The sequence below is a fragment of the Eupeodes corollae genome, chromosome 1, assembly GCF_945859685.1.
Source record: "Eupeodes corollae chromosome 1, idEupCoro1.1, whole genome shotgun sequence".
Taxonomy (NCBI): Eukaryota; Metazoa; Arthropoda; class Insecta; order Diptera; family Syrphidae; genus Eupeodes; species Eupeodes corollae.
The window spans coordinates 198,740,103-198,756,582 of NC_079147.1; the positions used below are offsets into that span (position 1 = coordinate 198,740,103).

Below are 16,480 nucleotides of genomic sequence, written 5' to 3' on the forward strand. Positions count from 1 at the left end.
ATTTATTTTTTTTTATATGGAGGACATGGAGACTATATTTGAAGTTTACTTACCACTGAAGTGACAATTAGGGCAAGAACAATTATGATGACAAGCAGGGCTATGAGAATTCCGCGCCAATTGCGCTGGTTTGTATTTCCGGATACCAACTGTAAATAAACAAATACAAAAACAGACATTTTAGTTCACTGAATTTCAACACGAAAAATACATAAAACATTCGATTGGAATTAAGCAAATAAATTTTGATTGAAAAAATTATGTTTTGCCTGATTGGATACATTAAAAAAATCTTCTTAGCAAATATTAGGTTTTCGGAAGGGATACTTTAAGCTTAGTGTACACGATTGCCAGATCTGCAAATATTGCCAGATCTGCCACTGAAAAATTTGTCTCGAATGGCTGACAATCGTGTACACACCAAATTAATTTGCAGACAAATGGTTTGGCTCCTTATTTGCAGACAAATATCTGCCAATTAATTTGTAGATTTCTGGCAATCGTGTACATGCAAGCTGACAACTGTGTACACACCAAATTGATTTGCAGAAAAATGTATTCATCAATCATTTTGAAGACAAATGAATTTGCAGATGTGGCAATCGTTTGTACACAAAATTCATTGGGAGATCACCAAATTTTTTTCATTTTCTGACGTTTCTGCAAACGTCTGACAATGAATAAATTTGCAGATGCCGTTTGAGGAACATTTGCAAATTTATTCATTGGCAGACAAATTTGGAGAAAACTACAAGGTAAATTTTAAGTTGTTTTTTTTCATTTCAAAGAAAATGTATAAAAACGTTAACATTTATTTTCAGATATGGATGCTTATATTGAAAATGAGAGTGCTGAACATGTACAGCCCATTACGCTCACCGTCGCCTGAAATATTGCGATGTATCGTTTGCATCCCTAATGACAATGAGCTGAAAATAATTTGCAGATCCAAAATTTAATTTGGTGTGTACAAGGTTGGCAGAAAATCTACAAATGTTTGCAAATCTATTGCTAGCTATTTGGCCAAATTAGTTTGTCGAGATTGTCAGACAAATATTTGGCAACAGATTTGCAGATGTTTGTAGATATATGCAAACCGTGTACACACAAATTTAAATTTTCAGCTCATTGTCATCTCATTGTCACACATTGTCAGACGTTTGCAGATCTGACAATGATTGTCAGACCTGGCAATCGTGTACACTAAGCTTTACGCTCGACAGCATCTTTGAGTTCACAACCGTCATACACTCTCATTATGGGAGGGAATAACTTTTTTTGGCATGAAAACAAAACTTCTTCTAAATGCTGATGGCATTTAAGCAGAAAGTCCAAATGGAACTCAAGTGATGATAAACCAACTGAATAAATACTGTAGAATGTATTGAATTTACAACCGAACTCTGTAAAGTCAAATAGTACGTGGAGACGGAAATGGACCTGGTATCCTTCTAACCTCACCAATATCTTTCAAGCAAGCGTTTACAAGAAAAACTGTAGGAATACAAACGCGCGATAAACTGCAGCTGAAGAACAGTCCTTTGCAAAAAAAAAGTTGAATTTTGCGGTTTCGAAAGTATAGGGCTGGGATTCGACACTTTTCAAACTAAGTTGTTTTACCAATTTTTTTGTTCAGTTGAAAGTCTCATATTACGGAAATGGATCGGTTAACTATCGTACAGCGCATTGTTAAAACCTACCACAAAAATGGTGATTCTCCCACAGCTACTTATCGTGCTTTAAGAGGAGATTTTAGTTTACATTATCGTCCAACTATCAAGCAATTGGCAAAATTGTGAAGAAATTTGAACAGACTAATTGGAGATTGGTTACAGATATTTAAAGGCCGGTGCATCATAGTTTCGCTCGAAGCACTGAAAATATCGCTGCTGTAAGTGAAAGTATTGCCGAAGACTCGAATGGCTCGATTCCTTGTTGGAAGGAATCAGGACTGTCTTACGATACATTATACCGTATTTTTCATTTGGATCTACACCTACGTTTTTATAAAATTCAGCTCAAACAACAACTGAAGTCAGCTGAACATTCACAACGTCGTAAATAAGTCGAACTTCAACGACGAAGCACATTTCTCACTCGGTGGGGATGTTAATCAACAAAATTGTCGTCTTTGGTTCTGAGAATCCTCAATTGGAGAGAGGCTGTTACATTCACCAAAAGTCACTGTTTGGTGCGCTCTTTGGTTCGGAGGTGTGATTAGACTTTACTTCTTTGAAAACGACGATGCAACGGCTGTCACCGTCAATTCGGAGATTTATGATGACATGATAACCGACATTTTTTTGCCTTCTATTGAGGAATACGACTTCGAGAATACGTGGATTCAACAAGACGGTGCCACATGACACACAACTCGAGCGAATATAGCTTTATTGTAAAAGACATTTCCTGGCCGAGTAATTTCTTATCGTGGCGATATCAACGGGCCACAAAGATCATGCGATATGACATGGCTGGACTTTTTTTTGTAAGGCTAAGCAAAAGAACGTGTTTATGCAGATAGATCTTTAACTCTTGAGCACTTAAACACCAACATTCGTCAAGTTATGGATTAGATAGTGCCCAATATGTGTCAACGTTCACACTTTATAATGAAAAAGAAATATCATAAAAAATATAGTTTTATATGTTTTTTATTTACGTTTACTTTTGAAACCGCAAAATAAATAAGCCTGTACTTGGTACAGTGGTTTCGTCCATCATCTGTTTTGCTGTTGGGGGCATCTACCACTTTGAAGTAGTGGAAAAACTACTGAGATAGTTCTTTAATAGAATTTTTCCGAATCTATCTAAACTCAAAGTTCATCTTATGCAACCTTAGAACTCGCAAAGATATCCAGAACTTTATAAGAATATGTCTTTTTCTCTACGTCTAGGAAAAAGGTATACTATCTGAGTGAAAGAAACTATACAGATATCAAATGAAGAAAACTAAAACTCCCTTTGCCAGTATATACAAATTGCACTAAGTTTTCTTAACTTAACTTCAAATCAAATGGGGTGGCGCAACAGTCCGTTGTGAACCAGGGCCTAGTGACTTACAACTCTCAACCATTCCTGTGTGAGAGTACTGTTGTCAGGAATGGAAGGGATCTACAATTTAAGGCCGAATCCGAACGGCTAGTTTGAGAAAGCACTTTTTCATGACAAGAATTACTCTTGAAGGATTTGTCAATTCGTCGCAAGAGGCAGTACCCGCGAAAATTATTTTTTTAAATTAAGCTGGCACAGGCAGGGATTGAACCCAAGACCCCTTGCATGACAGTCCAACGCACTAACCATGCCACGGGTACTACCTTAACTTAACTTAGCTATTTCATTTTGATTGAAATTAGCTATAAACTTTGAGCTTATTGTGTATAATGAATTAAATTTTTTTTCGTTCGGCTGATTGCAAAATCCAATGCTTATTGTTACTTTAAAACAACAAGAAATAATAAAATCACATATTACTAATACAAAAATGCTTGCCTTACTTTCCAGTATCTTTTAAACTATCAATTCAAAAGATTTAAATTGCCATTAAATGTCAAAATGGGTCTGCTATGAACATTTTGACAGTTCTTATAGCAAACATTTTTTTTTTGACATACGACAGTCGCCATTGTCATATTTTTAAACTGATATCTGTTTCCAACTACATAAGTATGATAGAAAACAATATTTTATAATAGTAACGACCTAAATGATATTTAATCTTTTTGTTCGATCTACGGTGCATCGAGACCCGCACGTCCTTTCTGCTTCGATGTCGCTTTTCGAATGCAAAAACGGAGACCCTTCTCCTTATTTAGTATTTGGCATCAAAGAGTGGCACTCATACACTCAAGAAAGCTCTCAGTAGATACTTACTTTTACCGTATACCTCAACTGATGGTATGCCCTGCTCTAACATGTATGTGCATACATTTCTCTCAACATCTACATATTTACATACTCTTGCATAATTTTAGATTTACAAATATTCAAAATAATAATTAAATCGATTTATCACTCCCATCAGCATGTGTTATCCTCTAATGCGTAATGCATTGAATAATGTGTATAACGCATTTTACAAATTTCTGTTTTCAACATCTCTATTAATTTATTCAATATCTCTGACACGGTTGGTCGTTGCGGTGCGGTGGTGTGGTGTGATGTGATTCCAACATACTCATCAACACGACATATAATTTCAATCAAAATTCTTTTCCATCCGCCAATCCGTCCTTTGAAGTCTACGATACACAATAAATTGAATTTTGAAAAGTAATTAAGTTGTTGAATTAGTCACGGGTACCTGACCTTATAAGACATAATAATGAATTACATTTGACATTTAACTTGATAAACTCGGGAAATTACCAGCATTTAAAGTGCAATTTACGACCATTTTTTAATAATTTGGGAAAATTAGTGTCGTGAACTTTGTTTTTTAAGTTGAGTGAACAATGAAAATCATTTGTGGAATCATTCTTTAAGGGATGACAGATAATCCTAGTACAAAGTTTAGCATAAAAACCTTAAGTGAAAATTCGAAAAATTCAAGTCGAAGTTTCGTGAACTAAATTCAACTAAAATTTAACACATTTTTAAATTTCTCTGTTTGAAAAAGTAGATAGATACATTAAAAATCTATTTAAAAAAATTGTGGTGTGTATTTCGCATGTAAATATAAAAAAAAATAATTTCGAACATATTAAATATTGTGATTCAAAATTCTTTAAAGTTAAAAAATGACTTTTTTTTAGAGTACTTCGGTTTTAGATTTTCGGCCTGCAAGGTGCTATTTGGGCTATGTTCTCATCAGATTAAGCTAAGAATTTCTTAATATAGAGGCCAGTTGTAGCTATCATTGAAATAAATGGGAAAGTTTTAGAATTTATAATTAACTATATTTCTTTTGGGAAGACCTTTTTTTCTAACTTCCTGACAGACATTCATATTCCTCAGCAGATGATTCTATTTTGTAAACATATGATATCTACTAGTCGTTCCATTGATCTGTGATTCAATATTATAGAATTCCAATGACAGATTAATGTCAAACAAAAAAAATTCCAGTGGGTTTCAATGATAGCTATAAACGACCTCTGAAAGAAATTTCAATGATTGGCTTAGTGATGAAAATCAATAATAGCTATAAGAGGACGGTTATAGCTACAATTGGTTTCCATCAGATTTCAAGATTTAAAGAAATTTTAACTTTGCAATTTTTGGTGCTAAAATTAAGCTAATGAGTAATGAGTTGTAGAATTTTCTTTAAAAGATACTTTGTTTAATCCAAATCTTTTCTCCTCATTTGTTTTTTTATTTTTCAATGACAAAATCTTTTTCAAAACATACAAAATCTATTTACTGGAAGCGTTCCATTTTCCTTGAATTTTCCCATGTCAGTTTTTCTTGCAATGATCAAATTTAACCCCAAATCATTGATTCCACTAAAGAAATACTTTATCATACAAATTTGTGTTGAATGTCAGAAATTTTCAAGGAAAGCTTATTACCAACCTGCCAACACAATTTTAATGATTGGTTGGTTTCAATGATAAAAGCCAACGGTTGCTATGACTGGAATTTAACTATTCAAGTTAACATTACGTAACACAAATTTTCGTCAAATTAATGAAAACTTTAGCATAGTTTTCTTCAATTTCCACAACTCAACCATAACTGTGTTTTATAAAGAATTATTTAAGTCTAGTCGTCAACTAAGGTCTTTGCGGAACAAAAGAGATGAGCTTTGGGAATTTTTCCTCCGTTCTAGATCTGCTGTTGATTATTCGAATTGCCTTGGCAGTTTTCTACATTTTACTGATCTATGCAATCTCCTTTACCAGCGCTATCTATTTGAAACGCAAGCATACCTTATAAACGATCCTAAATCATTCTTTCAGGCTGTTTACTAAATATACTCAATAACAAAACCCAAAACAATTCTAACACCACTACAAACTGATTCGTCGTATTTTGGGTATTTACAATAATTTTCTCTTGGCCGTTTCTCCCTCGTGTTTTCAACTCATTTCGAATACTGATGATACAAACGTTTTTAAGGCCAATTTATCAATACACGACAATTCCCTTATTCAACTTGATCTGGATTATTTTTTATCTTGGTGTCTTAAAAATTGCTTAGAAATTAATATTGCCGGTACTTGGCAATCACACTTTCACGTAAACGCTTAAAGACACCTCCTCGTCTGTACCTTTTGCACAAACAATTCATACTAGTATTACGGACTTTGGCATTAAATGGGATTAAGATTTTAATTTCCTCTGCTTTACAGATATCATTCTCAAAACTAATTTAACACTTGGTTATGTTAAACGTTGTTGCAAATAATTTCCTTACCCCTATCTAATACGGTCCCTATATGTATCTTTTGTTCACTCAATCCTCGAATACGGGCCTTAAGTTTGGTCCACTATTTCAAAGTATTTATATTTACAGAATCGGAAGGATCTTACATATTTTCCTTCGCTTTGTCCTTCTTGGTTTGCCATGGATCAATGCTCTTATTCTTCCTCCCTATGTTGACCGACTGAAACTTCTCAACTTGAACGCGTTGGAAGGACGTTCTTTAAACATTCTCTTTATTAATATATTTTTTGCTTGTTCCATTGATTGCAATTCCCCCTACAGTTATATCTCTTTTAACACCAATCCACGTAATCCTCGATCTCCGTCTTCTGAGTCGTTAAAGGTTAAGTTTTTAATTTGTTTAAATTAAATTAAGAATTTGCTTGCATTAAGCCAAATAAATTTAAAAAAAACTTTTACCTAAACAATTGTGGAACGCATTATGTTTCCATCTCGCTTGTTTTTTAAGAGTTTGTTTTTTATGGTCCACACAAAATATTCCCTTAATTTTGAAAAAGCGACTTTAGCACCTTAAATCAGCATAAAATACAAAGTATCAAGCAAATACTCATTTACGTTCTCAATATTCAATTTGAAATCAATTTCATCGTCGCCTTATTTTCATTACTCAATTTTATATCTATGTCAACACCCCCTTATGTTAATGACAAATTTAAATTGTGACGAAAACATCCAAATTCAAATTCAAGTCATTCTATAACACTCATCCAAGTACACGAGGACATTTTACATAGCTATAAGCATTTAGCTTTTGCTCATCATCTGCATTGAGGTTTGTATATAAGCCCAAAATCCGTTTCAGTTAATTTAAGATGACAAGCGGACCGGAACTAAATCCTCTTACGGTTGGACAAGAGCCACATTGTGTAGATATTCTCTTCACTTCCTGCCAAAGTCAAAAGCATACAAAGACATAGTGGGGGAGGGATAGAGACTCATTAGCATAAATTAAACTTGACCTAGATTCAGAAAGCTTCCTTATAATTCTCCTCCATCTTAATGTTTGTTTGGTTTCTTGTTGTTGTTGTTGTTTTCAAGGTATGCCACACACTTTTCTATACATAGAGGTCATAGCCATCATTTGTACTCTCGTGGTGTTACCAACGCCACCTATATTTTGTCTGCGTCTTACCATTATTCTAATTAGTTCGTGTTGTAGATGGAAGCTCACGATACGATGATGGCGATGATGCTGGAGATGGCTGCTCCGGATGTAAGCCGCACAAGGATATGCAATGTTTGCCAATGTCATAGACACAAGGATTTCAGAAACGGGGGTATGGGGTTAATTGGGACAATTTGTATATTAAAAGAATCACGAGAAGAGTCGGTCCGTATCCGAGCTATTTATAACTCGGTATAAAGTAAGGGGTCTTTAGGACATTAGAAAAAGTAAAAATAAAAAGTGACTTAAGTGAGAGAATGTCAGTGAGATGAGGATATTTTGCATTTAACTAAAATAAATTACTCTATCTCTTTTGTTGTTTCTATTTAATGCTGTAAGAAAATTGAAAATAAAAAGCTTAAAGTATTATTTTCGTCGCCCGTACACCTTGCTCCATTCCACCCTACCGAAGAAGATACTTTTTCTTTAACATGTTTAGAGTACCTGCGGGCTTCGACGACACGAAGGAGGGACGGGTAAGTTGAAGGAAGTCCTTAGGAAATTATAGATTTTTCCAGGATGATTTTTTTTTGTTTACTTTTTATTTAGTAATTTTTGTTTCTCTTGGGTTTATCTCTTTTGATTACACTTCTTACACGCACACAATTCTCAAAAGTTGAGACCATTTTTCTAGTGTCTCATAATAAATACGAAGAAGAGTTATAGTCACTTGGGCTTTTTTGGCTACATCCTTAGAGATTTAGTTTTTTATTTATTTTCGTTTTCATTCCCTTACTGTAGACTACACTTTAAGGAGAACTTTTTCCAACAAAATCATATAAGCTCTTTAAGTGGAAGGCAAAATCTGAAGAATTATTCTCTTCGTCGCAATAGTCTGGGAAGTAATTATTCAATGGCTGAGTATAAGACTAATGACATAAAGGTTTCAAGTGATCGGAGTACATACATGGACTTACAAAAATAATAAAATATTATGTAACAGTAAAATTGTATAACAATCTCCTTTCGAGAGATATAAATGGTGGAACGTATTCATTTTACATTCCACATTTATGAATAGAAGCATTTTAGTACTTTAATATTCTTAAACAAATTGAATTTTCGAAAGATAATATTTTTATTTTTATTCAGGATTTATACTCTTGAAATAAAAATAGAATCCCCTATGATGAAAAATTGAAGAAAAGAGAATCGGCAATCAGTACGATACATAAATTCAGGGAAAATCTTAAAAATGTAAATTACGAGCCACGATGTTTGTTCCCGATGGACCCTAAACTACCTAACCGATTTTAATCAAATTTGTACACCGTTTGCAGTTTATTCCAACTTGAAAGATAGGATGGCTTACATCTCAATTTATGATCGCGAACAGTAAAAATTATCTGTTAGCTCCAAACGATTATAGCTGATGGCAAAATCTGTTGACTGTATAGAATAAGTACCTAATCAATAGATTGCGCTATGTCAAACTTCCAAACCTTTCCTATAAGCTGAGGCTAAAGTAGAGGTTAAATTTATTTTGCAGTAAACGAAATACAGTAACTTTTATTTTTGGCGTTAGCATAACCGACTACTTGGTACTAAGACTGATGTATACATTAAATTCATGTTATAGTGGGTAAAATACAACCAAATACGCAATGCATTAAACTGCCAGACAATTTCTGCACGGTTCTTGAGGAAAAAATTAATTCATTCAGAGTCTTTTCCGGATACACACAGAAATATTCTTGAAGCAAAAATTTTAACTGAAAAGTTTAAAGGATAATAGTAATATGAAAAAAAACGTTAGCCACAAAAACGCATTGCCGTGTTAGCTGGTATAGATGTACATTTTCTTCAAGACGTGAAATTTTTGAATCCTTAATTAATTAGATAATAATAACGAAAATTATTTGTAAAGAAAAAATTATTATTTTTATCATCGCCATCTTGTTAAAATCTTATCATCTTGTCTTCGGTGTCAATTTACTCCACAAGAAGTTGGAAATCATCAATTAGCGAATGCTTTTGACGTTCGTAGCCTGGGGCCTTTTTCACTAAACTTTTATCACTTTGTAACTTTTCAAAAAAATAATATAGTACAAAGTTAAGAGCAATATTTTTTTTTTTAAATTTGCAAATTGAAATGAGTTTTAACTTTTCACTTTTTAATTTTTTATTTGAAAAGTGAAAATTAAATTGTTTCACCGATTTTTTTAAAAAGTTGTAAGTTAATATTTTAGTTTGAAAATCTAGTTTTGTAAAATAGATTTTTAGTCGAAAACAAATTTTTACCAATTTAAGGAGCATTTCTTAAATTTTTACAAATTGCATGAATGAAATTAATTTGAACCGAACATCAATTTTTACCAAATTTGCGTACTATTTTTTGCAGATTTTATTGTTTTATGAAAAAAAACGGACTGTTGGATTTTTATAAAAAAAACTACTGAATATTGAAAATAATATTTTCTGTAGAATAAAAAGAGTTGGTAGACAATATTTTTAATTTTTAAAAGCTTTTTGAGTCGTAAGAAAATGTTTACCAAGTTTTAGTATTGTTTTTTTGTAAGAAAACTGTCAATTCGATTTTTCTCGAAATTTTTCCGAATGTTGAAAACAATATTTCTTATAAGTTAAAATGAGTTGGAAGCCATAATCTCAAATTTCAAATTTTTGAAAAGATATTTGAGTCAAAATTCAATTTTTACCAACTGTGAGTAATGTTTTTTTTTAGGTTTTTATTTTTATAAAAAAACTGTCTATTTTATTTTTTTCTCAAAATTTTATCAGATGTTAAAAATGTTAGTTTTGTTGCACAAAATTGTTTTGGAAATAAAATCATTTTGTATACGTAAAATTTTCAAGGTGACAAATTCTTTTTAAAAATCCACAAACTTAATATTCTTGAGTGCCCTTTCTGCGTCTTTTTGCCTTATTATCTGTAAAACAAAATTTATTTGAAGTCGATATATCTTCTGGTTCTTGAGCTATGGACGACGAAAAAAATGTCGTGAACGGACGATGTTTGGTGACACTGGTCAGTGACAAGCGAAGTTCTTGTAAGCGACGCGGAATTGACTGTTTTGATTCTGCTGCACCCTTTCACGAACAGCTGCGATGTTTTCCGTTCTTCAGTTCTTGCGCTTTGTCGACGAACGGTTGTTAGCTGATTGTTCACTGATGAAGTGGACTTGAATTCTGTTACCAAACCTTGAATAGTCGACTCGGAAGGACGACAAAGTACCCCATTAAAAGTTCTATATTTTGCATGTATTACTCGACTGATTAAAAAAAGATATTTTCACAGAAAAGAAACAATATATCTGCCATGATCTGTAAAAATCAACTCTGTATAAAACCTTTATAAGATACAAAGTGAATACTTCATATATCAATTATTTTAAGTGACTTTTGACTATTTTGTGTGATATTCCTGAAATTAATTTGGAATCCACACTAAGATGCTCTCCATATCGCCTGAATCAAAAATATCATAAAGCCCTAAACTATTTTGTTTACGTTTTTTTTGTTGTACGATCTCGGCAATGGGTTTACCACGATATCTAGAAATTAATTATCTAGAAAGTAAAAATCTCGAATATAAAAATCTCGAAAACAAAAATCTAGAATGGAAAAAATCTCGAAAACAAAAATCTAGAAAATAAAATCTCGAAATGCCAAAATCTAGAAAAAAAAAATCTCGAATGCAAAAATCCAGAATGTATGTTTGAATTTTTGAGGCAATGTTTAAAATACGCGCACCTTTCTTATTGTTTGCAACTATTTTTCTTGCTCAGAAAATAAAATATTGGGTAAACTGATGTATTTGTGTTTTATTGAGTTTTAACTGTTAAAAATACAAAAACAATCTCGATTTTTTATTTTTTTTCGAGATTTTTTTCTAGATAGAGTCTTTCGAGATTTTTGTGGATTCGAGATTTTTGCGTTCTAGATAATTTTTTTTATTTTCGAGATTTTCTGCATTCGAGATTTTTGGCATTCTAGATTTCGTCATGATCCCCTCGGCAATATTACCAAACTTTTGGGGATTAAAACTTTGTTGGGTCTTATGAAATTTAAAATAAAAAGAAGCGTTATAATTATTAGCAATGAGACCGCATACAAAATGCCACAAAGCCCAAAATCAATGTTATATTGGGCAAACTAATTTCAAAATATCGTGACGCCAAAATCACTAATTGACATACGATGCAGGTCATGTGTTTCAAATTTTGGGTATTCGGACAAATGTTTTGTTTATTTTGGACACTGCGACACTTTGACTTTCAAATTTAATCGCCCAAACTCAAAAATTAAACGAAAAAAATAACAAATAGCCCAAAAATACGGAAATTCAAAGCTTTATTCCACTTTAAGGAATTAAAATAAGGCCATTTTTAAAATAGGAATAAAATGATTTCCTTTCTTGTGTGTATGCAGTTTCTTTAAATCCAGATTCTTTAAATGCAAAGACACTTTTCACGTACCCTACTCTAAATCCTAAAATCAACTAAATGAAATGTCAAAATTCCCGAAAATTTGAATGAAATAATTCCAAATCCATCTGCAACTGTTTACTCCCAGCCTATTCGCACAACAGAATCACTTATGTCATGTGTATTATTTTTTCTTATTTCAATAATAAGAAGAAGAGTATATAAATTGTCGCTCAAGAGCAATATCAATCATGACGGCTAAACATACACTATATCGCCTTTCTTTTTCTTCAAGGACATTTTTCTTCTTCCTATTTATTAATTTAGCAGATAGAACTTAAGAGACAAAGAAGACAAAAAGTACATAAATAATAAAAAAAAAATACCATAAGATTTTGGCTAAAACATTTTTCATTAATGTTGACAATAATCCGCGTTAAATTGGTTGTTGCCTATGGCAGACGACAACGTTAACGACGAGGAAGAGAATGAGGGGTGATCTTATAATTTAATCAGGTTATTATACTTGGATAGATGCGAGTTTAAGAGAAAAAGGAGAAAAGGACACTTTTTTTTCATCTGTGTTATCTTCCTTTTAAGAACCTAATCTTCCATCCTAACCCCTTATAGAATAGAAACATTGGGACTTGTTTCCTTTTTTTTCGTAAAATTAAAGATACAAATCTAGGGATTTTTTAAATCTCAGAGCAATATAACCTTGTGTATTAATTATTTCTTTCCTAATAGCAGGAGCGGACTTGCAAAATATGGATATCCTATGTATATTATAATATTCGATTTGTAGAAAGTTTCTACCTCCGTGTATTGAGATATCTTGAGTCCTTCAAGTTATCCAGGAATTCAAGATTTAATATCAGTACTGTCATGTTTGAGTTTAATGCGAAAGTTGAGATTCGATAATATCCGTATTGTGTCCTTTGTATCCGAATATTTTAATCTGAGCCTGTTTATCCGGTACTATCCAAGCAATGTCAGCTTTCAAATACACGATAATCCAACACTATTTGGAAAATTTTAAATTTCTAAAACTGTTTCAAACATTATAATATCACCACTTTTTGTCATATTTCAAGTGTCATCTCTATATTAGCAAGAACACTTTATTTGTTGCTTATCCTCATCACCATAAACTTTTACACAAGTTCCCACGTCGGACTTTAATATTCAAAATTGCCCTAAAATTTAAATCTTCTTAAATCTGTTAAATAAATATTTAAGATTTAACCCAAGTGTGAACAAATTGACTCTTCTGCGTGTTATTTAAATTTAGCTTCTTTGAATAATTTCTTCATTTATGGGTCCGGGTCCCTGCCTCTAACATTAAACCTTTAACGCCATGTGTTGTTTTCTTGTTTATTTGTAATAAATACGATAAGTTGCCCTCCAGAATTGTATGCCTTGAAAATCTTTTTGATTTCACTAACTTTATATGTTGCCCTACTTTTTGATTCCCCCCTTTTAGAATCTCATTTTACTTTTAATTGCCTTAATCCTGTTTTTTGTGTTACTGTTGCTGATGCTCTTGGTATTTGGAAATGTTATTCTAGGAAAAAGTTTATATGTATCGAATGTCAAACAAAACTTAAGTGGTGCCCTGGAATATGCGGAAAAACACAAAAAAAAAACAATATAATAAAATACAATTCGAAAACTTCCTTATAGATGGGTATTTATAAAAGTTTTTCCATTTCAAATGAAAATTTATATTCCTGCCGGTGTTATTATATTTATAAAAGGTACAAGTGGATCTATAACAACAAAAAGGAAGAGAGTGTAGTTAAAATGAGTGAAAACTTTCAAACTGCCAGAATTGAAGAGAAGAGGGGTTGAAAATTTTCTTATTTTTTTTTTCAGGCTGAGTGAAATATATACATAAGTTATTTATGTTTTTAAGGTATTAAATTAAAACTTATTTATAGGAGTCTTATGTTCATATAATAAATGTTCTTATTTTGAAAAAATCATCTAATTTGACAATTTATCATTTTTTTCATGAAATTTTTTATCGTAATTCGATTTTTTCTTTAGTTTTTGACACTTTGTTGACAGTTGCCAAAATATAGTATCTTGGATAAACGAAGTGGAAACAATTCTCCGTTTGATGAAAGTTTAAAGCCTTAGATAATTTAATTTTATTTGTAGTTTTTTGCTCATATAAAGGGTATTTCAATAAGGGTGTGTAGATGGGCAAAATGCCAACGTTGGCGTTTGCTTAGGGCACGTAGCGCCATCCTGCTGGAACCACATGTCGTCTAGGTCCATATGGTTCAATTTGGGCCATAAAAAATTAGTTATCATCGTTATGTAGAAATTGCTGTTGATAGTGACCGCCTAACTAACGTCGTTTTTAAAAAAGTACGGACCAATCAAGCCGCTGGCCCAAAATACACACCAAACGTTAACTTTTTACGATGTACTTTAACCTAGTGAACCTTGCGTGGGTTGGTGTCCTGCCATACACCGCTATTTCGGTTGTTAACACAGACATTCAACCAAAAATGCGTCTCGTTACTAAAGATGATTTTTCGGCCAAAATTGGGGTCCTCTTTCAAACGATTCGAAGCCTAGTCAGCGAACAAACACGTTGTCTATGGTCATGAACTTTGAGATCCTGGGTCAGTTGGATGTTGTACAGGTGTAGGCCCAAGTCCCGACACAAAATTTGCCAAGTTGAAGTTTGCGAAAGGCCGAGTTCTTGTGCACGGCAAGGAATCTTGCGTTCCTTGAACGCACGGTTGTTGGCTGATAGTTTACTGAACCGGTCGTCTCAAATTTGGTCACCAAACATTGAAGAGTCGACTATGAAGGGCCACCACATCTACCGTAAAATGGGCGTCTACCGATAACATAAAACACTCAACTTCCTTGCTGACGCTTAAATTCTCTAATTATGAGTAGACTCTCTTGAGAGAACTTTTTCATTGCACCAAACAACATTCCCTCAATTCTTTAGGTTTGTAGATTTAAACTTGCCGTTTCATTATATTTATATTAAATATGTCTCTGAATGAAGGTGTATTTTTGGAAACGTGGAAATATTTATTTATTTCTCTTCCACATAAAACCGATTCAAAAGTGCTGTTAAGAACTACAAACCTATTGGGAAACTTCACTTGATCCATACAATTTTCGAAACAAGTGAAAAACAATTTTTTCAGTTAAAAATTATATATCTCAGCACAAACCCGGTGTTATAAGCGAAAGGTCAACATTGATTCTTATGAGCTATTGCCTTAATCATATGGAAAAACATTTTCAGGTCGACCAGGCACACTGATTTTTCGAAAGCTTTTGATCGCGTTGAGCATAATGTACTGATAAAGAAAATGTTTATTTTCCATTCTGTGCTGCTTAGTTGGATTAATAGTTTTTTAGACGACATAATGTAAAAATAGGTGACACTTATCTTAACAAATAATGAATTTTTAAGGTGTACCTCAAGGAAGTCACCTTGGACCATGACTGCTCATTCTTTTTATTAATGGCTTGCCAAGTCTCCTATCTTTTTCAAGTTGTCTTTTGCATGTTGCAGATCTTAAGGATCTTAGCGATGCGAATAATGTACAAGTTAATATAAATAAAATTCTTTTATGCTGTATGTTGAATGGACTCTTTTTTTAACAATACCAAATGTAGTGTTATGACTTATTCTAAAGTACAAAATTGCATTGATTTGAATGAATATGATTATGAAATTGATTTTAATATGAATTAATGAAAAATGAATTAAAATTGAAATTATGTGAAAATCAATAAGCGTGTTGCAAATCCCATAATATGCACTTAACTCAATCTATTTATTTAAAATTATATATACATATATTTAAAGTTTGTTCTAAAAGTAGTCTTGATAACATCTTGTAACTTGAAAGACGATACAATTTGTCAGTTTGACCGAAGCAATTCCCAAAATGCTAATCCAGGGTGTCTATGATTGTTTTGAATAACTAATGAGGGAGTTCTTTCGGATCTACAACTGCCATACATAAAACTTGTGATTTTAAATTGGTAGCACTAGAATTTGACAACTGTCAGGCTCAGCTATTATTTGAAGTGCCATGATATTAATTGATTGTTAAAACTATTAAACTGCCGAGATTATTGATTTAAACGTTACTACTTTCACCCATTAAGAATAGTAAAAAGCTTTGTTTCTGGTGGCGTAATATCACGTTTTGAGGACGACCATTTTCCACTAAGAACGCAAAGTATTCTACGAACTTTCCGGAAGTTGTCAACAAAGTCAAAGGTAATAATTTTCATATTTAATGCCAACATTTTTTTTAACTATGTATCTGTATTTTCCTTGAAAACCGTAATAGGTGTTGTATCAGAATTTCGAAAAATGCATATAAAAGGTGTTAAATACATAAAACTACTATATTTTTCAAATTAACAAACAACCTACAAAAGAGTCACTTTTAACTTGAAAACTAACAAATTTTTGACACACAACATAATAAATAAATAAAAGCATTTAAGTGACCTAGTGACTTTCAGCCTAGTGACCAGAAGCCAGAA

The 16,480-nt window shown here is 32.5% G+C and overlaps 1 protein-coding gene and 1 long non-coding RNA gene across 4 annotated transcripts in view; one reads left to right on the forward strand and one right to left on the reverse strand.

Annotated features, from left to right (window-relative positions):
- The window catches only part of LOC129939096 (inactive dipeptidyl peptidase 10), a 284,572-nt gene that overhangs the window by 42,695 nt on the left and 225,397 nt on the right, over positions 1–16,480 (reverse strand). For all 3 annotated transcript variants that reach the window (XR_008780508.1, XR_008780507.1, XM_056046969.1), the window contains one exon: positions 54–149. Coding sequence is in view for 1 of the 3 variants with exons in the window: in XM_056046969.1 (XP_055902944.1) it covers positions 54–149 (96 nt within the window). In the remaining 2 variants the exon portion in view is untranslated. The remainder of the gene's footprint in view (positions 1–53; positions 150–16,480) is intronic.
- The window catches only part of LOC129939103 (uncharacterized), a 53,063-nt gene that overhangs the window by 30,878 nt on the left and 5,705 nt on the right, over positions 1–16,480 (forward strand). The window lies entirely within an intron of this gene.